Source organism: Paramisgurnus dabryanus, chromosome 12, assembly GCF_030506205.2.
Source record: "Paramisgurnus dabryanus chromosome 12, PD_genome_1.1, whole genome shotgun sequence".
NCBI lineage: Eukaryota > Metazoa > Chordata > Actinopteri > Cypriniformes > Cobitidae > Paramisgurnus > Paramisgurnus dabryanus.
The window spans coordinates 1,776,625-1,801,700 of NC_133348.1; the positions used below are offsets into that span (position 1 = coordinate 1,776,625).

At 37.1% G+C, this 25,076-nt stretch overlaps 1 protein-coding gene across 8 annotated transcripts in view; it reads right to left on the reverse strand.

The window, feature by feature from the left end:
- Nucleotides 1-25,076, reverse strand: part of enah (ENAH actin regulator) — a 121,653-nt gene that overhangs the window by 77,970 nt on the left and 18,607 nt on the right. For 6 of the 8 annotated variants that reach the window (XM_065256109.2, XM_065256112.2, XM_065256113.2 and 3 more), the window contains exon 2: nucleotides 16,712-16,834. The exons of 1 other annotated variant lie outside the window; for it this stretch is intronic. In XM_065256109.2, the coding sequence (XP_065112181.2) occupies nucleotides 16,712-16,834 (123 nt within the window). Of the gene's footprint in view, nucleotides 1-8,910; nucleotides 9,243-16,711; nucleotides 16,835-25,076 lie in introns of those variants that run through there. One more of the 8 variants, XM_073816335.1, reaches the window with a different exon arrangement.

Genomic DNA, 25,076 nt, shown 5'->3' on the forward strand with positions numbered 1-25,076 from the left:
AATAACTAAAAATTTTCAATATGATATTACGCAGTGCCCTAAAATAGTCCCCTGCTATTGAAAGTTACTAAAGTGGCCTATTTTCAGGCACTGCGTAATATCAATACGCCTCCTGCAACCATGTTACAGCAGCAAAGTCCTTGATTATTATGCCAGAATGAGAGTATAGTTCCTAGCCATATCTGCCTAGAAAATCCCAACATTCAATTTTCTGTCGGTCTTAGTACTCGATGTAACTACAGAAGAGTTTTAAATAGGAAACATGTAGAAACTCTTTGGTCATTTATAAGCATGATGCTAATGGTCTAACCAGATTCAATGGATTATGCTAAGCTATGCTAAAAGTGGTACCACCAGACCCAGAGATTGACTGAATGGATTCCAAAACTGTAAAAATCAAATATTTAAAGCAACACTGTGTAGTTTTTTACCTTTAAATAATGTCTCTAAAATTATTTCAGTGATAGAACAACTTTTAACTGGAAAAATTGTACTGTTGCTGCAACCTGAGCGGCCTCCTAGCTGCTACAAGGACACTTTGAAAGTGGCGGTGGAGGGTAGGAAACACAGCCCCGCCCCTCCCCCTGCCTGCAGAAGAGTGTCTGATACCTGGCACTGTTGCGCTTTTCAACCACATGGGGGAGCTGTAAGTCATTTTTACATGGAAACTACATAGTGTTGCTTTAACTCTAGGGGAGCTGGAAAATTAGCCTATTTTGAAAAAAGTGGAGTGTCCCTTTAAGATATTTTGAAAAATTGTTTGTAATCAAGCACATCTGGGGCACCATTGACTTCTATAGTAGGAAAACATTGCTGTCAACAAAAACAAATTCACCCTCTTGCCCTCTGCAGAACCAAATGGTCATTCTAGTTCATGTTTATTCAGTTTCACTTTATTAAACTTTAAATAGCTGAATTTAATTTAATTTGAATAATGCAAATAAACTCCATAAACTGAGGGATGCAAGGAGCTTTACGAAAAAAAGGAACAACTTTGTGATGAAATACTGTACTATGCAAGATTATGTTTTTTCTCATTAATCAACTAGGCAATTAGACATTCAGCTAGAACAATATACAAAGACTGCAGACAGTTTCAATTTGCAAAAAAAATATTTCATTACAGTTGTACTCGAGCATTGGGCGCATTCGTGTAATTAGAAAAATGATTAAAATAAAAAGCTTGTGCTGAAATTGGATGTTAATACAAAACAGCTTAAGTATAACTAAGCCAATAACGACGACAGCTAAATTACTATTGTGTGTGTGTGTGTAAATGAATATAAATATGATATATATATAGTCCAGTTTTTACATCAATAACCTTTTTTTTAAGCTTAAATCAACAGCTGCAATTATCTAATGAATTAATGTTAGCTGGTAAATAATTGTGTGAATCTCTGTCACATAATAAGGACATTCGGATCAAATGCCAACTGAATAAAATAGTTTGCGCATTAAGATGTAGCCAAACAAAAACAATGACAAAGCCCGATCAAAACCCCTTAGCGACACAATAAAGAAATGCTCGCATTCTTGTCACGTGAACATCCCGACAGCACAAAAACAACATCAGAGAGCTTTGTGCTGAGGCTGCAGTGACACGAGAGAAAAAGCCCCGGGGAAGAGCATGGGAAACCAAGATCCGATTACGCAACCCAACGCCTGCAACATCAGGAGAAATCACCATCAACCTTCAACACGGCTCAAACTAACATCCTTAATGACAACTTCATTGTCTTTGCCCGTGTGACAGACTCATTCACAAATAAACTACACAAGTAAAGAAGATGAGATGCTAGTAATGCTATCTGTAACATGGCCATTGCATTCATAAACACAGATGTGAATTCTTTATGCTGACAGAGACAAAATGTGCCAGAGACAAAATGATAATGACTTGTGGATAGGGCTGGGCGATATATTAAACATATATGTAATGGTTTTGGGATTGTATCCTTTAAAAATGTCCTTATATGTACCATTAAAGGGATATTTCGGCCAAAAATGATATTAAACCCATGATTTTCTCACCCCCAAGCTGTCCGAGTTGCATATGTCCATCGTTTTTTAGACAAACACATTTTCGGATATTTTGGAAAATGTTTTAGATCTTTCAGTTGATTAAATGTAATGTTACGGGGTCCACCCATAGTCCACGACCTTCAAGTCCAAAAAAAGTGCGTCCATCCTTCACAAATTAAATCCAAACGGCTCCAGGATGATAAACAAAGGTCTTCTGAGGGTAATCTGCGCGGTGTTGTTGTAGAAATATCCATATTTAAAACTTTATTAACGAAAATAAATACCTTCCGGTAGCGCCGCCATCTTAGACTCCTCTGTATTCAAGAGAGAGTATTAGCGTAGTGTACGCACTTTTCTTAGTGACGTATGACAAATTCGGAGGGCGGGGGCACAGAGCAGCAGCAGAGTAGCCTCCGTAGGCTGCGTAAGCTCTCATCCTGAATGCGGACGCGACTAAGATGGCGGCGCTACCGGAAGGTAGTTATTTTCGTTAATTTGTAAAGGATAGACGCACTTTTTTTCGACTTGAAGGTCGTGGACTATGGGTGGACCCCGTAACATTACATTTAATCAACTGAAAGATCTAAAATATTTTGTAAAATATCCGAAAATGTGTTTGTCTGAAAAACGATGGACATATGCAACTCGAACAGCTTGGGGGTGAGTAAATCATGGGTTTAATATCATTTTTGGCCGAACTATCCCTTTAAGGTATGGATATGTGCTTTTGAGGTACTAATATGCACCTATTAGGTACAAAGGTGTGCTTTTCGAAAGGGTACCGCCACAGGGACAGCTTTTTTCAGAGACCATGCTTTATTCTAACTATGCATTAAATATTAACATGTATAAAATTCACACTAGCCCACACACTATGAGGTGTGGTTGAGGTAAAGTGTCGACATGAATCATGCATGTTGTCAACTCTCGTTCTTTAACACACAGTTTGTTTACATGGCTCAAATCGTCCAACACTAACTCTCACAAGCTGCCATCTCAAAGTCATATCGCAAATCCACTAAGACTCCTGCAAACACAGAGAGGATTTAGACATCCTAACAAGTCAAGCAGACCGCTGGCTAGAGAATCACAATAGGATCTGAAGCAATTTTTGCCCTGATAACAAGGGATTTCTCATGTATTGTCAAGATATGAGAAAGGAGGAGCACTAGAAAAAAAGAAAGATAGATATTAGAAAACGAAACAGACAAATACAACGGAAACTCGGATAAAAATTCCACCAATCCAGCCAGGGTTATGTCTTAAAACTGCTAAACTTAGTAGTACAATTCTTCAAACTTCACGCTACATCAGTGTTGTAGCTAAACTGGCTGTGAATTGTGTTATACAAATGCACACAAATGCTATATATAAAATATATCAACAGAGCAACCACATTTTTCGCTTAATAAAGCGAAACGGATAAATTAAACATCTGGAAGGACAAAGCACACAGATCATGCTGCAGATCTTTACAGTTAAATGCCAAAGAAATGCTCTTAAAAATGCTCTCCAAATACTTTGGAATACTTCACTTATTGGGCCTGGGAGACAGAAAATGCACCCATAAATATTTGGGCTTAACATGTGTGTGTGGCCATTACGAAGGAAACCAAAGCTTATTTGCCTGACTAAAGAGACATGGAAAGGAAAACACTGACACTGCATCATGACAAAAGTAATGAATTATTGATTTAACCTAATAACAGGTTAACTTAATGAAGCTGGAAGGAAATGGAAAATGGAAACATACATTTATTAATCATAGATACTACAGCTAAAAGCATATTAATAGAAATGTCATAGGCTGACAGATATCAGTCTATTTACAAGATGAAATGGCAGTGTCATTTTGCCATATAACATGTCATTGAAGAACATTTTTGGTTCTCCAAAGAACCTTTCATGTCAAAGCTTCCTACACTCTCAGAAATAAGGTACAAGAAGGTACAAATTTGTAACTGGAATGGTACCTTTCCAAGTAGTACACTTTTGTACCTAAATGGTACACATTGGTACCTTATGGCGCTTTTCCATTACATAGTTCCCCAAAGTTCAGGTCAAGTCAGCTCACCTGATTTTGGCTTGGTTAGCTTTTCCATTGAGTTTAGTAACACTTCGAAGTGGGAGGGATTATAGGCGTGTCGTTATATTTGCGCTGCCTACTGCTGTGACATCATACAAGTGAAAACGTTGTTGTACATTCCCATACAGTCATTTATTACTCAGTCTGCCACAAAATTAAAATTGACCACCATAAATAGATGTTTGCACATTGCGTTTATCACTACCTTGGTCTCACATGATAGTTTCTGTACAAACACCTGTGGCGTCAGTCGACGCGCTCCGCTGAGCCTCATTTAAGTTGCATTTAAACATAATGCGGATGTGCGCGTTGCAAATGTGCCGCCACAAACTGCAAGTCTTGAAAAGACTGTTATGGTGTTCCTGATTCTCAACCTGTGAATGTTTTTATCACAAAAAGGGAGTTTGGGAATTTACAGCAAAGCACAGATGACAACATGTTTGCGCAAGCTGGCACGAAGGTAAAGGTAATCTTTTACATTATAATGATGACGCTGGTAGAGACGATTCTCTCAGACCAATCAGTGATCAACATTGCTTTCACGTCACATTTTGGTATCAGCTCGGGTGCTTGGAACCCCAACTGAGGTGGTACTAAAAAAAGAGGCGGGTATTACCTACTGCACCCATTGGAAAAGAACCCAAAAGTAAGATGACCCAACACAAATCGTGGGGTACTATGCAATAGAAAAGAGCCATTAAATGTACATACTGGTACCTTAAAAGTACACTGTAAAAAATCTTTGCTGCCTTAAATTTTTTGTTGAATCAACTCAGATTTAAAAGCCATGTCAACTTACTATTATTTATTTTGACAAGAGATGAGTTGCTACAATTTCCATCATTCACAGAAGTAATCCACACGCCTCCAATGGGTTAATAAAGGTATTTTACGGGTAATTAATGGGATATTGCAAGAAAAATATCTATATTTTAACTTTATAAACCATAATAACTAGCTTCCAGTAATGACATCATCTTGGACTCCAACCTCTTGGAGCCGTGTGGATTACTTCTGTGAAGGATGAATGCACTTTTTTGGGTTTCAAAGTCAAAAGTTGTTCCTCAATTCCTGTTTTCTCCCATTATAAGCTTGAAAAACCAAGGACATTTACTAAAATAACTTCAAATGTGTTAGTCTGAAAATGATGACATGCGTAACTCGGATTGCTTGATGGCGAGTACATCATGGGATAATTTGCTAAAGTATCGCTTTAACAATCAGAAAAACCTTTTTTATGAAACCACACAGGCCAGCAAAGACCATATTTAGAACTTTAATTTTTAGGAAGGTTTTCTTCCAGAGGTCTAAACATATCTTGTTAAAAGATTACAAAAATTCCCTTTTAGGGCTACATACTCTTAAAATAACCCTTCCGCCATTTCTTACCTACTGAACTAGCCACAGGTGCATGTGTGAGAGCAGACAGGAGCTATTTTAAACCTGCGCTCGTGTAACAGAGATGGCTCAGGCTGAGAACTGACTGCTAGCAGGAAGCCCGGGGGTCCGTGGCATGGTGGAGGTGTTGCGGAAAGCTGGAAATAGGCTCTGACTCCCACTGTGAGATGCAAAACGTCTCACAGGGTAACATCGGCATACAGAGATCATTAACCAGCCCTGATCATGGATAATGACTGATTTCACCAAAAACAGAATGATTACTGGGATTTAATTATAAAAGTGTTACTGTTATACAAAACAGCTTTAAACAGCCGGCGTAGGTGAGAAATTTCTTAGCGTTGCTGTTATTATGAATATTTTTGGGTGTCGCGAACATGTTTATTTCCCAGATGCTAATTTTAATCAAATCTAACACAGAACTTTATTGAAATGTGTTTTATGAATCATATCATATAATTATCATATCATAAAATATAATCTGCAGACAATAGTTTCATTTAATCTGCAAACTTTTATAAAATGTTGAAATGTACTAGCACAAAATAACAGTATGCCATTTCTCTTGAATGTAAATTGATTCAGAAAATGCTTTACTATAACAGCTCATTAACAGATTAAGCTTTTATATCAATTTCCTCCATTTTGAAATGGATATTTTTCATCACGTATCCAACAGAACTGTCCATGTCACATCTTAAAGCCTCACCAAAAAAACATCTACGATATGAGCAGGCACAGATATTACCAAAATTTGCTTGCATCGTAAATCTCTGCCACTCAAAAGGCTTTAGACTCGGTAGTGATCGTGTACCAGCTCCGTGAGAGACGTTCTCATAAGTCACAATCTCTTCTTTTGGTTTTTTGCTCTCTTTTGGTCTTTTTATAGGCTGAGGAATTAAAGCCATCACCTTAGCAACACTGTGTACGTGGGTGGGTTTTATGCGTAGCTCCTACATAATACTGGGAAAAAGATTCTGTATGAAGGCGATAAAAAGACATTCGGGCTTCTCTTTTGCTCGCCTTTTGTCTCCCAGTACACTCCCTCCGAACGCATGAATGCCTCTAAATGCATCGTATACAAACTGCTAAGAAATCTGTGAAAGTCTATCCAACCTTCGGCTGGATCTGATGAAATTATTTGAGATACACATGTATGCAAAGACAAAATACTGAACAGACACGAATGCACGAATACCCGCTCGTCGTTAAACCTTGGCATCCTTACTATCGTAATGCCCGTCATTGCAGCAATCAGCATCAACCGCTTCCTTCCACAGCCGATATGGATTCCCTGAGCTGCCAGCACCTCACCTCCTCCACAAACACAGCAAAAACCAGCTTAAAAATACACTCAACTGACAAACCATGAGTCACGCAGAACCCTCGTTCTGGTGGATGCCGGTACGGATTCATTCATGCCATGCTTTGGAGGACAATGGGAGACATCAACACTGCATAAACAGCCTGGTGATGACATCCTCAGTATGGGCAGCTTAGTGAGACGAGTCTGCTTTTAAGCCACTGGCAAGCGGACAAGAACATGCTTAAAATGGACAGAGGCCAATATGAGCAGAGGGCTCATAGATTTATAATTGGGACTTTTATCTTGTAGGCTAAAGCCTGTAGTATAGTCTGTTTTTATGTGTACACGAACGTACGTGCGCAGTCAAATGCACAGCCTTGCAAAATATAGTTTATATGACTCGTACATGTAGAAAAAAAACACATTCGACGCATGAAATGCAATGCATCTCCTGGGCTACAAACTACATTTTGCTGCAGGTGAATGCGCAACCTACGTGTAAAATGTTCGCAGAGTTAAAAAAAAAAGCACAACCTCACGTATGCATTATACATAATAAAAAAAATATATCATTAAATCATAATCAATTTTTAAGGGTAATTTACAATGCTACTACAGCTTTGTATCTCTCTTATTGAACAGGAATGCCCTAATGTTTATGTCGTCTGATGCAACCAAGGGGTTAAGCCACGCACACACAAAAAATAATAAGCAAAAAAATTACATAAAAATAGTTAAGATGCAAAAACAACTATGCCTTAAAAATATACCATACCATTAAAATCATCTTAATGGCTAAAAAAAAGCTAAACTATAATACAAAAATGGGAATGTAATAGCAGGAAGAATAACTTCCTAAAGCTAACGGTTTACAATACTTCCATAATGTGTATAATTAAGAGAAAATAAACTTACTGCTACTGTCTTACTGTTTGAAAAGAGTTGTAATAAATTATTAGAATAAAAAAGGTTGACCTAACAATGTAAACAAACATACAGGCTAGCCATTAATCCTAGTGAATAATGCACAAATGTTGTGATGGATAAATGGAAAAAACGGTGGAAAAATAAACACTTGAACAGATGTCAGATCTAAAAAAAACTACCCCGTATGCATTTAAACTAAATGGAGTGTTGTCAAAACAAAACAGCGTTAGGTTATTTAAGAAGCTTTAAAACCTAAAGGTCCCAAACTCATAAAACAGGACCAGCGCTACTGGTTTATTGTAAAAGCACAGCAATATTTGCCAAAGAGCTTACCCATTCCAGATTAAACTAGCAACACCCGTGACCTAAAGCATTTAAAAAAGCAGGTGTGACAGTCACGCTGTGTTTACACAAGCCAATGCAATTTGCTGTTTTTACAAGCTGTTTGGGTGTCAAGAAAGTGGCACAGGTGAGTGCTGAACGCAGCCTGTTTTTCCTCCATCAAGCATTTTATGAATGCATCCGCTGCATTGACATTCTCACACCACATAACCCTCCACTGGGTTTTGCATGCATGGAGGTTCCCATTAAAAAAAACGTGAGAAGTGATCAGTTGTGGCTGTGAGTGGCAGGATGATGTAAACACCCTATTCCTGGGGAAACAACAGGTCCCCAAAGACCATTTTAAAGCATTTCAAAACATTTAAAAGACACAATGCCAATGATTGTTAGTTGGGAGAAGATATAGGATGAGGATCTCAGTCAAAATAGGACAAAAATTAACTTGGTCTGTAAGGAAACATTTATGCAAGGGGGAAAACTAAACTACCCATCAACGTTTGATGGGTGAATTTGCAGTACACAAACGTAGCTGGTTTTATAGGCCAATTTGTGCAGCTTTCATCCATTCCACAGAGAGCTGTTAGTGCAAATAAAACTGTAAATATAAAAAACACACTTAAAGCACAACTGCTTTATTAAAGCCATAATCCTAAACGTAGACAGCCAACGATGATGCACAAATTAATATGTGAATCTAAAACATGTCAAGTCTCAGCCTTCATTATTGCAATGTCAGCTACATTAAATATGCACCGATAAATATGTTGTTATTGCAATATTCAACAGTTGCTTTACACATCCAGAATAGGATCCTGTGCGTACGTACCGGTGGACTTCCATCTTTGAAGACAGGGCGCATCTTTCATTCAGTATGAAGCCGGACACCTTGCACTGCGCTGCGGACTGGAGCTGCATGGCTCCCCCCGGCATCCAGCGACAACGCTGCGGACTCTGTTCCGATCACGCTCGCCTATTCATCGCGTAGCGTCGGCTCTGAACGCATCGGTTATTCATTATTCAGAGACGGGCGCGAGTTAGCGGCGCTTCTCCATGCCATGCGCGAACCCGCGATTCACAGTGCTGGACGGTAACCTGGCAACAGGCATTTGAGCGCTCGCGGCTCAGCGGCTGTGAGAAGATCACGTGCGGGAAGATGAAATCACTACGCCGTGTTAATGCCGCTCAACTGAGCAGCCTTTATTCCCGCTCTCGTTCTCCCTCTCTCACCCTATCGTGTATATCCACACCTCCTCTCGCTCTCTCAGCTCACGCAGCTCTTGCTTTAAAGATGATTTATCTTCACTGGCTTTGTTTTGAAGCTGCATGTGTAGCTAGTCATTTGTGGTAAACATTCAATCGAATAACACGCAGAACACTATATGAAATAATTGATTCAATAACTGACAGACAATACATTAAAGGCGCTGTTTACACCAAAGTCTAAATGATTAAATGAAACTGGTTGCTTTGGTTTTTGCATTGGTTTAAATTAACACGACAAAGCCCTTTTTCCATGATTCTTGCACGAGCTAGACACGAGATGACACTACATTAAGCAATTTATTATAGTACAAGTGTAAACATTTATTTTTGGTAGACTGAATACCATTATCATTAGCCTACAATACTACAAATATCGTAGTCAAAGTATGGTTACTATAACGAAATAACGGTAACGTTATAATAATGCGTTTTTAATGTCATAGTTAAACGCAGGTTACTGTAGTAAAACTATGGATAATTTCCTTAAGGGCTGTTTTCATGTCTGAGGTAAAAAATAATTTTACAAAGTTCATCTAGATGTGGTTTGAAGTTTTTAAAATCAGATTAAACATAATAAATAAAAAAAATTAATGCATAGTCATTAAATCATAGTAAATTTTTAAGGGTAATTTACAATGAAGCAATACAGCTTTGTATCTCTCTTATTGAAGAGGAATGCCCTAATGTTAATGTCGTCGGATGCAACCAAAGGGTTAAGCCACACACAAAAAATAAAATAAGCCAATAAATTACAAAAAAAATATTTAAGATGCAAAATAAACTTCTCAGGCTTTTCTGTAGACTATGTTTTGTCTATACGGTGTATGTGCACGTCTGCTGTGCATTTATCCGTAATGATTTGTTCTGCAAACGCTTTTTCTATACAAAATTATGATATAATTTAAAATTACAATCATGGATCGATCCGACCTCACTATAGATAGAAATGCAATGCATCGGCGAATGGATTTTCCCTCGGTGCTACTTTTCACTTTTTACCAATTGCTTTGGACCATTAAAATCCGCAATCAATCTTGACAAAATTGCTGTGCGCTACTTCATTCCCCAATGGAAACAGCTCAACGTGAGACATAAAACAGTGCCACTGAGCTGAAGATAGTAATTCAATCGGATTTTTAAAGAATGATCCTTAATCAGTAAAATAAAACTGAGGAAAAATCGACAGATGCACTGTGGGATCATGTGGTTTGGTGGATGAGCTCGACTAGATCCTGGGGTTTGCGATTGTCTGGCCTGTCTCCACAGGAACAGATGGGTATGAGTGACAGGTCAGGTGCAGGATAAGGGCCTTGTGTTTTAGAGGGTGGGGTTCACCGTGCAGACGCCGATCATGATGCACAGTCACACACTAATCTTGCAGTCTGTAAACTCAGCAATAAATCACTCAGGCGCTGATGAGGGCACCACCGGTCAAGGACCTAACCAAATCAGTCACTGATGGGGTGAGCTGACAGCAAGAGGAATCAATACAATTTTGATTATTTGCTTTGGTGCTGCAAAATTATACAGAAGAAGACTTGGGTTATGGGTTAGTTTTCACAGGCCCTATAGCTCTCTCAACTAAAGGTTTTATATTTTTGTACATTACCTTTAACATTTGATGTTTTATGTTTTGCTTGCGTCCCATAATTTGTTTATTGTTTAAAGCCTAAAAAAGCCTAACCAGCCATTTTGCTTTACTATTTTTCACATGATTTCAAATTAGATCATACGAACCAATTTTGTTGTTTTTTCCACATTTAAGGGGAACATTTTCATTAACGCAACGCGTCAATGACTGGATTTGGGTTCTTTAACATGGAAATATTTATAATTAAAAAATCTAAAAAATAAAAATCTTCAGTGCATGTTATACGATAAACATTTACAGTAAAGAAACATGTGGTGTTTGGTGGTCATTGGTAAATGTAGAGACAATAATAAGGAATATAAATGTGTCCAAGACCAATTTTCTCATCCTCCGCAACAATTTTCAATCATTGTTTAAGCCCTCAAGGAACTAACATTTTCAAAAAAACATTGTTTGAAGGGACATAATTGACTGTGACACTTAAGATGGCTACCAGGTAAACAGCTCTTATTTTTCTCACCAGATAAAAGCTAAAATTTTGTTTGTAGTAGTAACTTTTTAGTTCTCATTACTGAAACATGAGTTTGTAAATGCATATATTTAAAGTAATATCATGTTGCGGTAATGATAATTTTTGATAATGATAATCTAAAAAATGTAAATAATTATATAGGAAATATTTTTAAATCCTCTAAAAATAATGGTTAGTTCAGACCTTAATCTTATTAGTGCAAAAAAATTTAATTGGCTTTAAGGGCTTTTTTAAAATTCTGATGCTGGACACCTTCTAAATCTGGATTTTTAATACTTTGTTATATGGTGGTTACATTAAGGATATAAAAAAAAAATGTTTGTCATAATACATAACATTTTAACATGCTTTTTTATTTTAAGTTTAAATTTTATTATTAGTCTATTATGCATTTTTGTTTGATGCCTAATTTTATTTTGCCCAAAAATTATTTTGAATTCAAACAATATTTGGAGAACCACTGGTAACACAACCATGTACCCCCAAGGACCCTATGTTAAAGACCCTTGACCCCCTAGAGCACGGCTATTCAAATCTTACCCTGGAGGGCCGAGCACTACAGAATTTAGCTCCAACCCTAATCAAACTTACCCACCTGTTATTTTCTAGTGATCATGAAAACCTTGATTAGCTTGCTCAGGTGTGTTTGATCAGGGTTGGAGCTAAACTCTGCAGTGCTCTGGCCCTCCAGGGTAAGATTTGAATAGTAGAGTACAAAATCCCTAGAGTACAAAAGTGTGACAACTTGCCCCAGACTCAACTACATTACGAATAGAAAAACCTGGGGCCTACTTTCTGTGCACCATCCTTCAAATTAGGGCTGCATAACGATTAATCGCGATTAATCGTTTGCAGAATAAAAGTTTTTGTTTTACGTCATATATGCGTGTGTACTGTGTATGATAATTATGCATAAATAAATACACTTGCATGTAAGTATTTAAGGCGTATTTACATGTGTATATAAATTTTTATATTTATATATAATTTATATTATATATAAATATTTAATCTATAAATATTTTTTCTTAAAATTATACATGCATGTGTGTATATTTATTTATACATAATTATTATACACAGTACACACACATATATGATGTAAACAAAAACTTTTATTCTGCAAACGATTAATCGCGATTAATCGTTATGCAGCCCTACTTCAAATTTGACAAATTATTGTGCTTGATTTTAAGTTCGCTCCATTTTTCATTAGTAAATTCTGAACAAACACCATCTTCAGTATCTGAGTGTTATCACACTCCAGAAAACTTGCGAGCAACCACAGTCGCAACAAACTCTCACATTAGATAGCAATTATGAATCATTTAGCTACTCTGGATCTAAAAGCACTACGCTACTATGCTACTGTACCGAAAACAAACACAGGCCATACGAATCTCACAGAGACTGAAGTTGGCGTGCATCATTCCAAATTTTTCAGGCATTAGTTGAGCCACCTAGGAGCACCAGGTTCCCATCAGTGGGCGGTACAGTCGGGTCAAGCTGAGAGTGTGAAACCTCGGGGCCCGCATCAGTAGAACACATGGTGTATGGGAGTATACAAACAACACCTCTGTTTATACATCCCCTAGGAAGCCTGGCACTGCCAGGATTCATGCCTTTGCAGGTGGTGTCACAAAGATCACAGTGACAGCCCGGGCTTGTCTTTTGACACATTATTTAATACCATCTTAACAGAAACGTAAGTCACCATATGGGGTTTTGTCAGATGAAAATACACTACATTTTTGACGGAGGTGGCATTTTTTTTTTGCATAGGAGCTCATCATACACAACAATTCAATTTGGATTCTTTAGTAAATGCATCAAATGCTCAGTCCAAAAGCATGAAAATAGCTTTACCTTTATGCATGCAAGCACTCTATTTTGCCCCTAGCAACAACCCCAGTATGCTGCTATATTCTTATACATGTGACAGGTGATAGACAGACTGACTGACTGCTAGTGTCTGGCTCCAAACAGGATATCACGCAACACTTAAACCATCTCAATGTCACATGTAAAGCATAAACCACTTAATGTTAGGTATCAAGAATGAATAAAACTTAAAACAACAGCAATAAAAAAGGTGTAAGGCTAAGTGATTTCTTTGTGGTTATTTCACACTTACATTTTTGTGAACACACATTAAAAGCAGTCAAAAGACCTTGAATCATCCCAGGTGGAGTATTCAACTTATCCGCCCTTTAAACTTGCCCATTGGCCTACTAATCATCCCTCATACTAATTGGCTATATCACTTGGTCTCCTCTCCACTAATAAGCTGGTGTGTGGTGGGCGTTCTGGCGCAATATGGCTGCCGTCGCATCATCCAGGTGGATGCTGCACATTGGTGGTGGTTGAGGAGATTCCCCCATTCATATGTACAGCGCTTTGAGCACTGGAAAAGCGCTATATAAATGTAACTAATTATTATTATTAACTAATTATAAATAAACAACTTACTCAAGAATTTTTGTTAATGACTCAAACAAAAATCAACACTTACAGGCAATGGAGGAATGCAATCTTTCGTGATCAGTCAACAAAAGCGTCATTGAAAATATAAAGCTACAATATTAAAAACAAAGATATTGTTTAAATAAATCATAAAACAAAGCCTCTGCTCTTCAAAAGTGCAAAATAGACAACAGACGGCCACAGGGTCTCCGTTTCCTCTGCCTGCTCAGAATCAGACAAGCAGAAAAATCCTAGGATCAGTACCACAAAACATCCTTGAAATAACAAATGGATAGAGGCAGTGCAGCAACGAACTATTTCACCAGTTTTCCCCTCAAACACGCAGAAGGTTTATGTGTGTGGTTCACAGCATCAGCATCTTTATAATAATATGATGGGTCATGAGTTGAGATGTTAACTGAGGTAGTATTTCACATGATCAAGCTGGGACGTCAGCTATGCCGAGGGGCAGAGTGGGATTGGATTATAGAAAGGCAATACGGATGATCTACTGTAACGCACACACACACACACACACACACACACACATCCCTGCAGAGCATCAACATCCCAAATACACAAGCACACCACATCACTTTATTCAGCAATCACTCAAAGTCCACTTAGAAAATGATGACATTCATTTCAGTGCATTATTAACCAACAGATTTTGCATGTGAACTATTGTTAAAATATATATAATAAATTATGTTATATAACAATAATCACAAAGTCAGAAACGAATCTACCAAAAACAGAATGCATCAGATCACAATATGCGAGCGCAGACATTTTAGAAATAAATGACAACAAAAATATTTATATTATTTTGTCAATATTTAAATAAATATGTTATGTATTTAAATTATGTTTATTACATATTTTTATGATCATTTAAAATTGCAAAAATAACGTGATGTGTAGAATAAGTAATACAATTATTTGTCAAAAATAGCAAATCAAAAGCCAGCAGAATAGAGTAATAAATATTATTAAAATTCCAAAAGTTAAATGTTTTATTATTGATATAAACTAAAGATAAGACTTTATGAACTTTGATATATTGTCCATTACATTCTGTTTTAGCATAAAATGCTATGGGACGGATTTTCTAACAGCTTACACCAGCGCAAAAAAAAACTAGTCAGGATTTTTAACTTTAAATTTTCTGTCCATCTTAATACACAATGCAACTACAAAAGAGTCAAGTTTTAAATAGGAAAAATATCTTTGTTTTAGCGCGATGCTAATGTTCTAATCAGATTCAATGGATTATGCTAAGCTATGCTAAAAGTGGTACCACCAGACTCTGAGATCAGCTGAATGGATTCCAAAACGGTATGGGAGCTGGAAAATTAGGATATTTTTTGTGTGTACGCGAACATTCGCTCACGGTTGAACACACCTTGTTGCAAAGCATAGTTTATTTTACTCGTATGTGTACACAGATGTTCGACGCATGTGCATTGTGACAAAATGCAATGCCTCTTCTGGGCTACAAACACTGTGATCGGTCCGTCCCGTGCATATGTGTAAAAACTGAGCTTTACTTCTAGCTTTAAGCGATTATCATTTCTATCTAAAACCTTCACCTGAATATGAACATTCTTATGTAGCGACAATGCAAAACACTTCTCTCATCATCAATAAAACTAACAAATATCATAATAAAACTTTTCTAAAAAGATTCTTATGAACAAACTAATTCTAAAATAAGTGCATGATGCTGCAGGCCTATAGATTTGTGAAGATTTGTGATGTCCAAGATGTAAAGACTATAGAAATCTAAAACTATAGAAGTCTAAAAGATTAACCAAACATACTTTTGTGATAGTGTTCCTAAAATAAACAGCAGGCAAATGGTTTGGGGAATGACCTCATTGTTTTGGCATCTCTAAAGCGTAAGACTTGCGAGACTCGTCTTACAGAAACCACTTTAACACAGGCGACTGTCAAATACAGACATGGAAAACAAGTAAAAATCAAATTGGTTTCTTTTGTATAGCGCTTTTTACAACGCATCATTTTAAAGCAGCTGTAAAGGAAAATGAAAAAGTAGCAAGAAAATGGTTCCCAAAGACCTAATCGTAATAAATTGTAATTCTAAATAGATTCAGAATAGACAAGAAAAAATACACCAACTTCACCACTAAGCTAATTTATACTGAAAGGAAAACAGCCACATCACACAGCATCTGTTAAAGATACAAGCAAGCACATTATTGTTAAACACGCAAGTGCGGTTCAGCCAAACATCAAAACCCAGACAGCTGAAACCCAGGCGTTGTGTGAGACAGCACAATGCCATTTACAATCTACTGACTCATTACACACCTGTGATATAAAATACAAACATATCACTCATGATACCTAGTGAGAAACTATCATGGGTCAAGTTTAGTGCGGTTTTCAACGACTATACGTTATTAAACACCAAACAATGTACTACAGTTTCAAGCATTATGAGCTACTGTTACTTTGGTGCACTTACTCTTTATTTTGTGCCTTAGGCTATCCATTAAAACTAATTTTATCACAAGCTGGTTCAAGTAACATCTAATATTGACTAGCTTAGGCCCTTTTAAGTTTATAACCCAAGCAACAGAAGCCAAAGGGTACGGTTAACCGTGTCCTATTTTTACCCTGACTTCAGGGAACACAGAGATTAGCTATCCAGAAAGGCATAGAGTTCAATTACTCCTCCATCTGCTTGTGAAAGCGAAATATCTAGCATTTACACACAAGAATTCCTCCACTTCACACCGCTTTCATACTCACACGTCATGCGTCATCGCTGCGTGTTGTAAATCTCCACCAGTGAGGATCTCCTGTTCTTCTTCAGACTCTCCAGCGCCTTTGGAGTCTGAAGCGTCCTGTAAGCCTTCAAACCTCTTGACGGGTCTGTGAGACGCAGAGACAAAGCCGGCAAGATTTTCGTCTGATAGGACCCCTCCCTCAAGACTAAATCGGGCTGACTAGGCAGCCCCCTAAAAAAAATCCCCTCGGCCCAAAATAAACCTGCTGACTGAAGGGCATCATGATATGAGCTCACTTAAATTTTTTCTTCCTCTGGTCTCACATATCTCATTCGTTTCCCAACTGGGGCAGTGGAGCACTGACAGTTCATTTACTGGCTGGTAAATCAAATGATATGCTGTACAGTACAATGACTTGTAACTTTGGCATATGTTCCTGTAGCACAGTGTTCCTGTGAATGGTGCTTAATGCAAAATACTGTCTGCGTTTTCATAGGAAAGCCATCTAAGGAATATTTTATAGAACAATCATTATTTACTCATCCTCATGTCAATCCAAACCAAATTTTTCCATAAACACAGCTTTTGTTGTACAATGACGGTTCAAAACAAACAAAAAATGAAGACATTATTCCCACATTATCCTCTCTACTGAAGCTCACATGTACACACTAAAAATGCTGGGTTATTTTCCTCCAAGCATTGGGTCAAATAGGGATAAACCTAGCCAACAATGAGTTTAAAACAAGCATTTTGTGTTAAAACAACCCAGCACAGGCTAAATTACAACCCAACGGGTTGAGTTCGTCCCGTTTTGACCCAACCCTGGTTCGATTTTTCGATTAATCATGTGTTTTTTACGTGGTCGATTCAAAATCGATTCTCAAAGAGCAGAATCGATTTTTTATATATATATATATATATATATATTTTTCTGCACACATTGAACGTAAGATTAACGTCAATCAAATTACTAGTCTTCTTCACTAGATGTCACCATCTTTTTTTCCTTGCGCAAGGTTACCAAGGAGCGAGAGGCGAGCCTGTCATTCGTTCATTGGATGCTTAAAATGGCGGTTTTAGGTGCTTCATCGAAGTTGATGCCACCTTTACCTAAAAAGTAAGAGGTATGGAAGCATTTTAGATTTCGCAAGCAAGACGATGACAATAGTGTTTCTTTTTATTCGAAAATCGAATCGATTTGATAGCTTCTAAATTGAAATTGAATAGGGGTGGGACGGTTGTCATGACCACCGCGGTGGTGCAATGCCACCGCAGTGGTGAAGTGCCACCGGCGGTTGTGTGACGTCACATATCAGGTGAATGATTAAACAAAATAATAAGTAAAAATTGCAGTTTTTTTTACACGTGAAATAATAATAACAAAAGTTGTACAGTAATTTAAAGCCTAAGATACAAATTTATAACATTGTTTTATGTTAATACACAAATCTCCGCTACATTACCATGGCGTTTCCACTAAACTGGTGGATTTTAGCATAACTCAGCACGTTGGAGTTTAGCCATGTCACTGTGTTGTGCGTCTGCTTTAGTTTCTTTTGGTCTCCAGTGACAGTGATACATACACATCACGTTTGTCTTTTATTGTGAAATAAAAATTTTACCAGGTTAAAGTCGCGCGCATCAGGAAGCGCATTTAGTGAAACTTTATTTTCTTTCACCATTTAAACCACCCTAACCCCCAAATGGACCCCACCACCGCAACACCGGCGGTTGTTGTTGATGGTTCCACCGCGGTGGTAAAAATTTGCCACCGTCACAGCCCTAAAATTGAATCGATCTGGAACAGCTAAATCGATATCCAGCACCTAAAACTAACCAAGCATTTTTAAGAGTTTATACTCTAAAAAAAGCTGGGTAATTTTTAATCTAGCGTTGAGTCAAAAAGGGACAAATCCAGTCGCTTGGTAAGTTAATAAAATATATATATATATATATGAATTTGACCCAACAATGGGTTAAATTGGTTAAATTGCAATCCAGCAGGTTGGGTTTGTCCATTTTTGACCCAGTGCTGAGTTGACAATAACTACATGGTGGTGGGTTATTTTTAACCCAACGTTGGGTCAAAAAGAGAAAAACCCAGCGTTGGGTCAAAAAGGGACGAACCCAACTTATTGGTTTAAATTAACCTGGGAAACGTTTATATTTGACTCAAAAAAAAAAAAGTAAAAAAAAAAACCCTGCAATATTAGTTTACCTAGTATAGGTTAAATTGGGTTCGTTTCTTTTTGACTCAATGCTAGGTTGAACAAAAACTCTATACGTTTTATAGACGATTTCAGCAGTAACAACATAAACAAGCGGCTTTCGTGGTCAACATGTAACTTCCGGTAAACTCCGCTAAGAATAAATAATAACAAAGTCCTTTTAAAGTAAATAAACAACACATAGATTACCTAGGAAAGCAAAACATTTGTTATTTTCAACGAGGTATTTTTTCAAGAGTTAAGTTTAGCAACTAGTCAGACCATTTAACGAAAACAGAATCTGGAAGTAAAGTTCCGACCAGATGCGTAATCGCGTCACTGCATGTGCGTCCGATGAAACGTCTATAGAACGTAGTCAATATCCAGATGTCAAAACAGAATCAAGTTGTCAGCGAAGGCAACCAGAGGATTGTGTTGGCAAAACGTCATGGGTTCGATTTGCACATCCTAATAAAATGTACACCTTTAAAAGACACTTTGGATAAAAGTTTCCGCCAAATTAATAAATGTAAAACATAATGCCTGGTAACTATAAACTGTTGTTGCATAGCAAGAACTATAACAATTTCTTAAATGTCACCTTTTGTGTTTCTTGGAAATAATTAGTAGCATACAGGTTAAGAATGACGTGAGAGTAAAAATGGATGGAAGTTTCAGGTATGCAAATTACAGTTTACGTTTGAACCAGCGACTCCTTTTCCTTCATCATTAATAGATCAAGTTTAAAGACCTTCTGAGTTCTTTATTTACCTCGCCATCAACCTTACAGTCACATCTGCTCTCAAATGTCCCAAGTGCTGATAAAAAAAGAGGTTAAAGACTTTGACCCTCAACTTGTAAAGTCTATTTCCACTCTGGTTAGCAACTTCCATACAGTAATGGAACTGGCAGGCAAGGAGTTAGTCCTTCGGTCAGTGGAGACTTTTCTAAAGTAACCATGGAGAGAGGCACTGCGGTGAAATTTTATCCTTGAAAGAAAACGAAACCAAACTGCAAGTCTGACAGCAAAAATTCAAACAGAGGGCCACTATTAAGAAGATCTTTTAAAATACAGACAGCCCTGAATCTCACTCCAGCTAACCTTTCATCCCGTTTCATTTGTTGAACGGGTCTCTATGGTGACTTGGCCCTGTTCGTCCCCTGAAGAGATGGGCCTGCTGGACTTGGGAGATCAGAATACAAAACGTTGCCTTTCCCACACTATGTGGGCTTTAGTCAAAATATTCAGAAGGACAGCCAAACCAGTTTCACCACTTCTGGTCTGGAACAGTTCAAGGTTTTTGTGAATCAAGTGAAGCCTGGGAGAAATCCCATGGTAGCCACCAGATGCTGGAAAAGAGGGTTGATACCAAAGGAGCGATATGATAAATCAAATAGATTGTGAATCTGTCAAAGTTCGATATGAATTTTCAAAATGACAATTTTGCAGCCAGGAGTGTTTTTGCCAAAACAACTTGGAGGTAAAGCATGTTGCGAAATGCAGTTTTTCTTCTTTGTAATTGTAAATGTTGCCAAACATGTCTCACTGAATACAACCATTGCTACGAATCTGACAATCAAACAACACGAGTGACTTTTACTGCCGAAAAAATCTAACCGAACCCTATTTCTGAACCTAAGCCATGAAAACTACCAGACAGTATTTCTAATGTGCCGAGGAAAGAACAGACAGCAGTTGCCAAACTTCTGTCTAGCTGTTGGCAAAATGCTGACTAGTGAGAAAAATGTCCAGCTTCTCAGGAGATACAACTGCGATCTCTGACCATCAGCATTCTGATTTCTGTAAGAGCCAAGTAATCAAAAGCTTTCAAGTGCACTTTGTCTTCCATGTCATCCAGTTTGCTACACAGCATATTCACTACATACCTTTCAATTAGACCCTTCTACAATCCCTTCAGCAGACCCACAAACTTAAATCAGCCACATTTCCCATTAACATTGTAAAAACTTGAGGCACCGGTACCCTTTGGATAAAGAATGGGGATCAACATGGGTAATTTTTCAAAGTTGTAGTTGTCCTGACCCGGTCAACAAAAAACCCAGGCTGACCTCGGAGCTGTCACCCAGCTTGGCGGCAGCTTTCGACAAGCAAAAGCTGGATCTACCGCTTCATTGACTCTGAGACCATAATCCCTAAATCTTTTAATATCATGTAGAAAATGTTCGGACAGGAGAGAAAAGTGGTGAAACAAGGCCTAAAGCTGCATGCACACCACCAGTGACTAGCAATGGAAAGCGCCACAATCTCGTTCATTTCAAAGAAAGCTCGTCGACTTCTGGCGACTCGAGCTACAGTGACCGCTGGTGTCAAGAAGTGGGTGTGTCCAGCTATGCAACAAAGTTGAGGAAAGTCCAACTTTATGCAAATGATGAGTGACTTTGGGAGGGAATACCAATGGGATTGAAGCAGTCATTCGCCTTTCGCCAGTAACTGAGAGGACAGTTACTCGCTTGTTTATAATTATTACTAGTACAACCAAAATTAGAAACGAACTCGGCTGAGTCCAAATACTTGGTGTTTCAAGTTGATGGTTAGCACAATTTCAGTACTGATCAATCTAACAGAAGTTATACCAAATGTTAAATGTTGGTGTTAAGCCCGACCCCAATTGAAGTTTAAAGTTTGAGAACATGACACAGTACACTATTGTCATGTAAACAGACTCGAAACACTTTAGTGAAAGCCGTACAACTAGATTGAAAGAGACAGGTGTCAGAAAGCTCAATAGTCCATGAAGATTCTGAAAAGAGATAAAATCGATGTGCTTCCTTGTGTGACTAAACAAACCATTGTTTATGTAGACTTATAAATACCCCAAAAGACCCTTGAAAAGGGCCATGAAGAACCGTGTTTTGTCATAATGGCTTCTGTCTATTGGGTTGACCTTGCTCATCCAATTAACTCAGGGCTCAATATCCATTGATCCAGTACACACCAGCATATTGATTGTTCTTGACCACACAACTGATACATCTCACTGATAGCGTTAAGTCAATTCTTTAACATTGTAAATAAGAGCATCCGCAGGATTACTCCCCAAGAGAAAACATCTAAAACCAGTCAACAGGATAGTACACTTAACAGAAGATAGACCGTACACAACCTTGTAGATATCAAACACACCACAAACACTCCACTTTTACATACACTGTAAAAAAGATTTGTTGTATCAACTTAAAAAATTAAGTTACCTGGTTGCCTTCATTTTAGTTAAAAATATTAGTTGATTCAAAAAAGTCAAAAGATTAATCGTGATTAATCATATACAAAATAAAAGTTTGTGTTTGCATAATATGTGTGTGTGTGTGTGTGCTCTGTTTATATATTATGTATATATAAATACATACATACATACATACATACATACATACATACATACATGAATTTAAGAAAAATATTATTTAGGTATATTTTTTATTTAATACTATAAGTTAAACCAGCAAATCTTTTTTTTACAGTTTTCATTGGATATGTACAGACTTGAATGCAAAAAAAAAATTTTTGATCACTTTTGAATGCTCTGGTTGCTCAATTTTTAGAGCATTGTGATAACAGCACAAATGCTGTGAAATCAAATCCCACATATGTCTAAATGTAATGCACTGTACGTTGTTTTCAAAATGTAAAAAAAGATTTGTTGTTACAACTTTAAAATAATCAAGTTATCTGGTTGCCTTAAAATTTTGAATTCCATCAACTTAAAAAAAGTGTCAACTTATATTTTTAAGTTGAAATAACTCCACACTTTAAGGCAACCAGGTAACTTAGGCTGTGTTTACATTAATGCGTTTATCCTTTAAAACGCGTTACTTTTGCTACGTTTACGCCTTTCATCTACACTACATCACCGTTTTCGACCCTCATAAACGGATTCGTTCGCAAACGCTGAAGACCCTGTTTTAGTTTGAGAAAAAAGACGTTGCTCTGAGTGTAAATGAACGTAGACGGAGTCTTATGTAAACGAACAGCTGATGTTAACGTGACAGTGCATCATTTTCAAAGTAAAAATTATTTTATTCATGTAAATGTTGGTTTGTTACGGAGGTTTTGCCAAAAATAGTAAACATCTACCAACCAGCTATTATAAACGCTATATCGGATTGGTTTGACATGTATCCTTATAGATAATGTCTGTTTTATATGAATGTTTGAGTATTGTTGGGTTTAATGTGTTTATGTTTTGTTTAAATTTAGTTAGCTTACGAAAGATAGACTGTAATTTTAAACGCCATATAGGCGTTGCAAAGGCCAATATGAAGGGAGAATTGTAATGGGTCAGACATTATTTTCCAGTTTAATGTAAGTTTTGTTTGCTACTTTAAAATGAATTTCGTTTCAGATAATTTGTCTCTTAATTTTAATCGATGTTTTGTTGATAAGTTTTGTGAATATAAATTAATAAAAACAATAAACTCAACGTCATTAATATAATGCTCGTTTAGGTGCTTGCGCTTTTAGATATTTCTGTGTTGCTAGCGGACTACGTGCACGGACCTCGCACACTTTTAAAAATTAATGCAATAAGCATTTCTGGTAGGCTAAAGCAATACTTCACCTCTAACTATGTTTGATTGAAGTTTGAATTTGCTGAAATTTAGTTTTGCTTCAAGTTCGCTACTGTTCAGTACTGTTCACTTGAATGCTTTCTTTTTAAATCATAAAGACCTTTCTGTTTAGTTATAAAATCAAAATTAACCTATTAATCATATTAATATGTTGTAGGGGGGAGCTAGAAGAGTATAAGTGTTTATGTTTTGTTTAAATTTAGTTAGCTTACGAAAGATAGACTGTAATTTTAAATGCCATATAGGCGTTGTAAAGGCCAATATGAAGGGAGAATTGTAATGGGTCAGACAATATTTTCCAGTTTAATGTAAGTTTTGTTTGCTACTTTAAAATGAATTTCGTTTCAGATAATTTGTCTCTTAATTTGAATCGATGTTTTGTTGATAAGTTTTGTGAATATATATATTAATAAAAACAATAAACTCAAAGTCATTAATATATAATGCTCTTAGGCGCTTGCTTTTAGCTATTTCTGTGTTGCTAGCGGAGGACGTGCACGGACCTCGCACAATTATAAAAATTAATGCAATAAGCATTTCTGGTAGGCTAAATTAATACTTCACCTCTTACTATGTTTGATTGAAGTTTGCATTTGCTAAAATTTATTTTTGCTTCAAGTTCGCTACTGTTTAGTACTGTTCACTTGAATGCTTTCTTTTTAAATCATAAAGACCTTTCTGTTTAGTTATAAAATCAAAATTAACCTATTAATCATATTAATATGTTGTAGGGGGGAGACAGAACAGTATAAGACTTTCCCAAACACATTTTTATAGGTAAAAAATAGTGTCTGTTATAGTTGCCAGTAGGGCTGGGCGATATGACCCAAAAAATTATCGAGAAAATGTTTTCCATATCAGTCGATATCGATAATTATCATGATAAATAACAAATCTTTACTCCTGTCAAATTTAAAGGCAGATTTTTGCTCCTGAATGAAAATGGTAAAAAACAGACAGTTAATAATGGTTTTAAACTACTTTTTATTCAGAACATGACAAATACAAATACTAAAATCTTGTTTTAATGCATCTTTATTAAATGTAAATCTATTTGAAATCAACACATTTCTGACACAAAAGCAGCAGACTACTGTCACTTTAAGACCCAAGACAGACTGCTTTAAGTTTCAATATACTGAGTAACAGCTGTTTATGTTCACTTAAACAAGAAAGAAAACTTAGTTCAGTGATCACGCGTGTGTTATACATATACGAGCTATACACGCTGATAAATGGATGTCAAGAGTGTCACGTTGCTGTGGGAGCGCACATACGCAAACACTATATTCACTGCAGTGGTGGATCTGCTGCTTTTCCTCAGTTTCCTGAATTTGTGAATGTCCTGTAAATATACTTTTAAAGCTGTGCGGACGCAAGGCGGACGCTGAATGAAAGTACAGTATACTGCACCTATTGTGTCTGCTGTGTTTGACGAACCCTGTTTGCGCGTCCAACATTACACACAAGAAAATGTTTCCGCGCATTTGGATTTCGTGATTCCGTCCGCGTTATCCGCATCGCGAAAATCATAGGTCTCTACTAATAAATGAATAACTTGCCTCATCTTCCACTCCTTCAAGTCTAAAT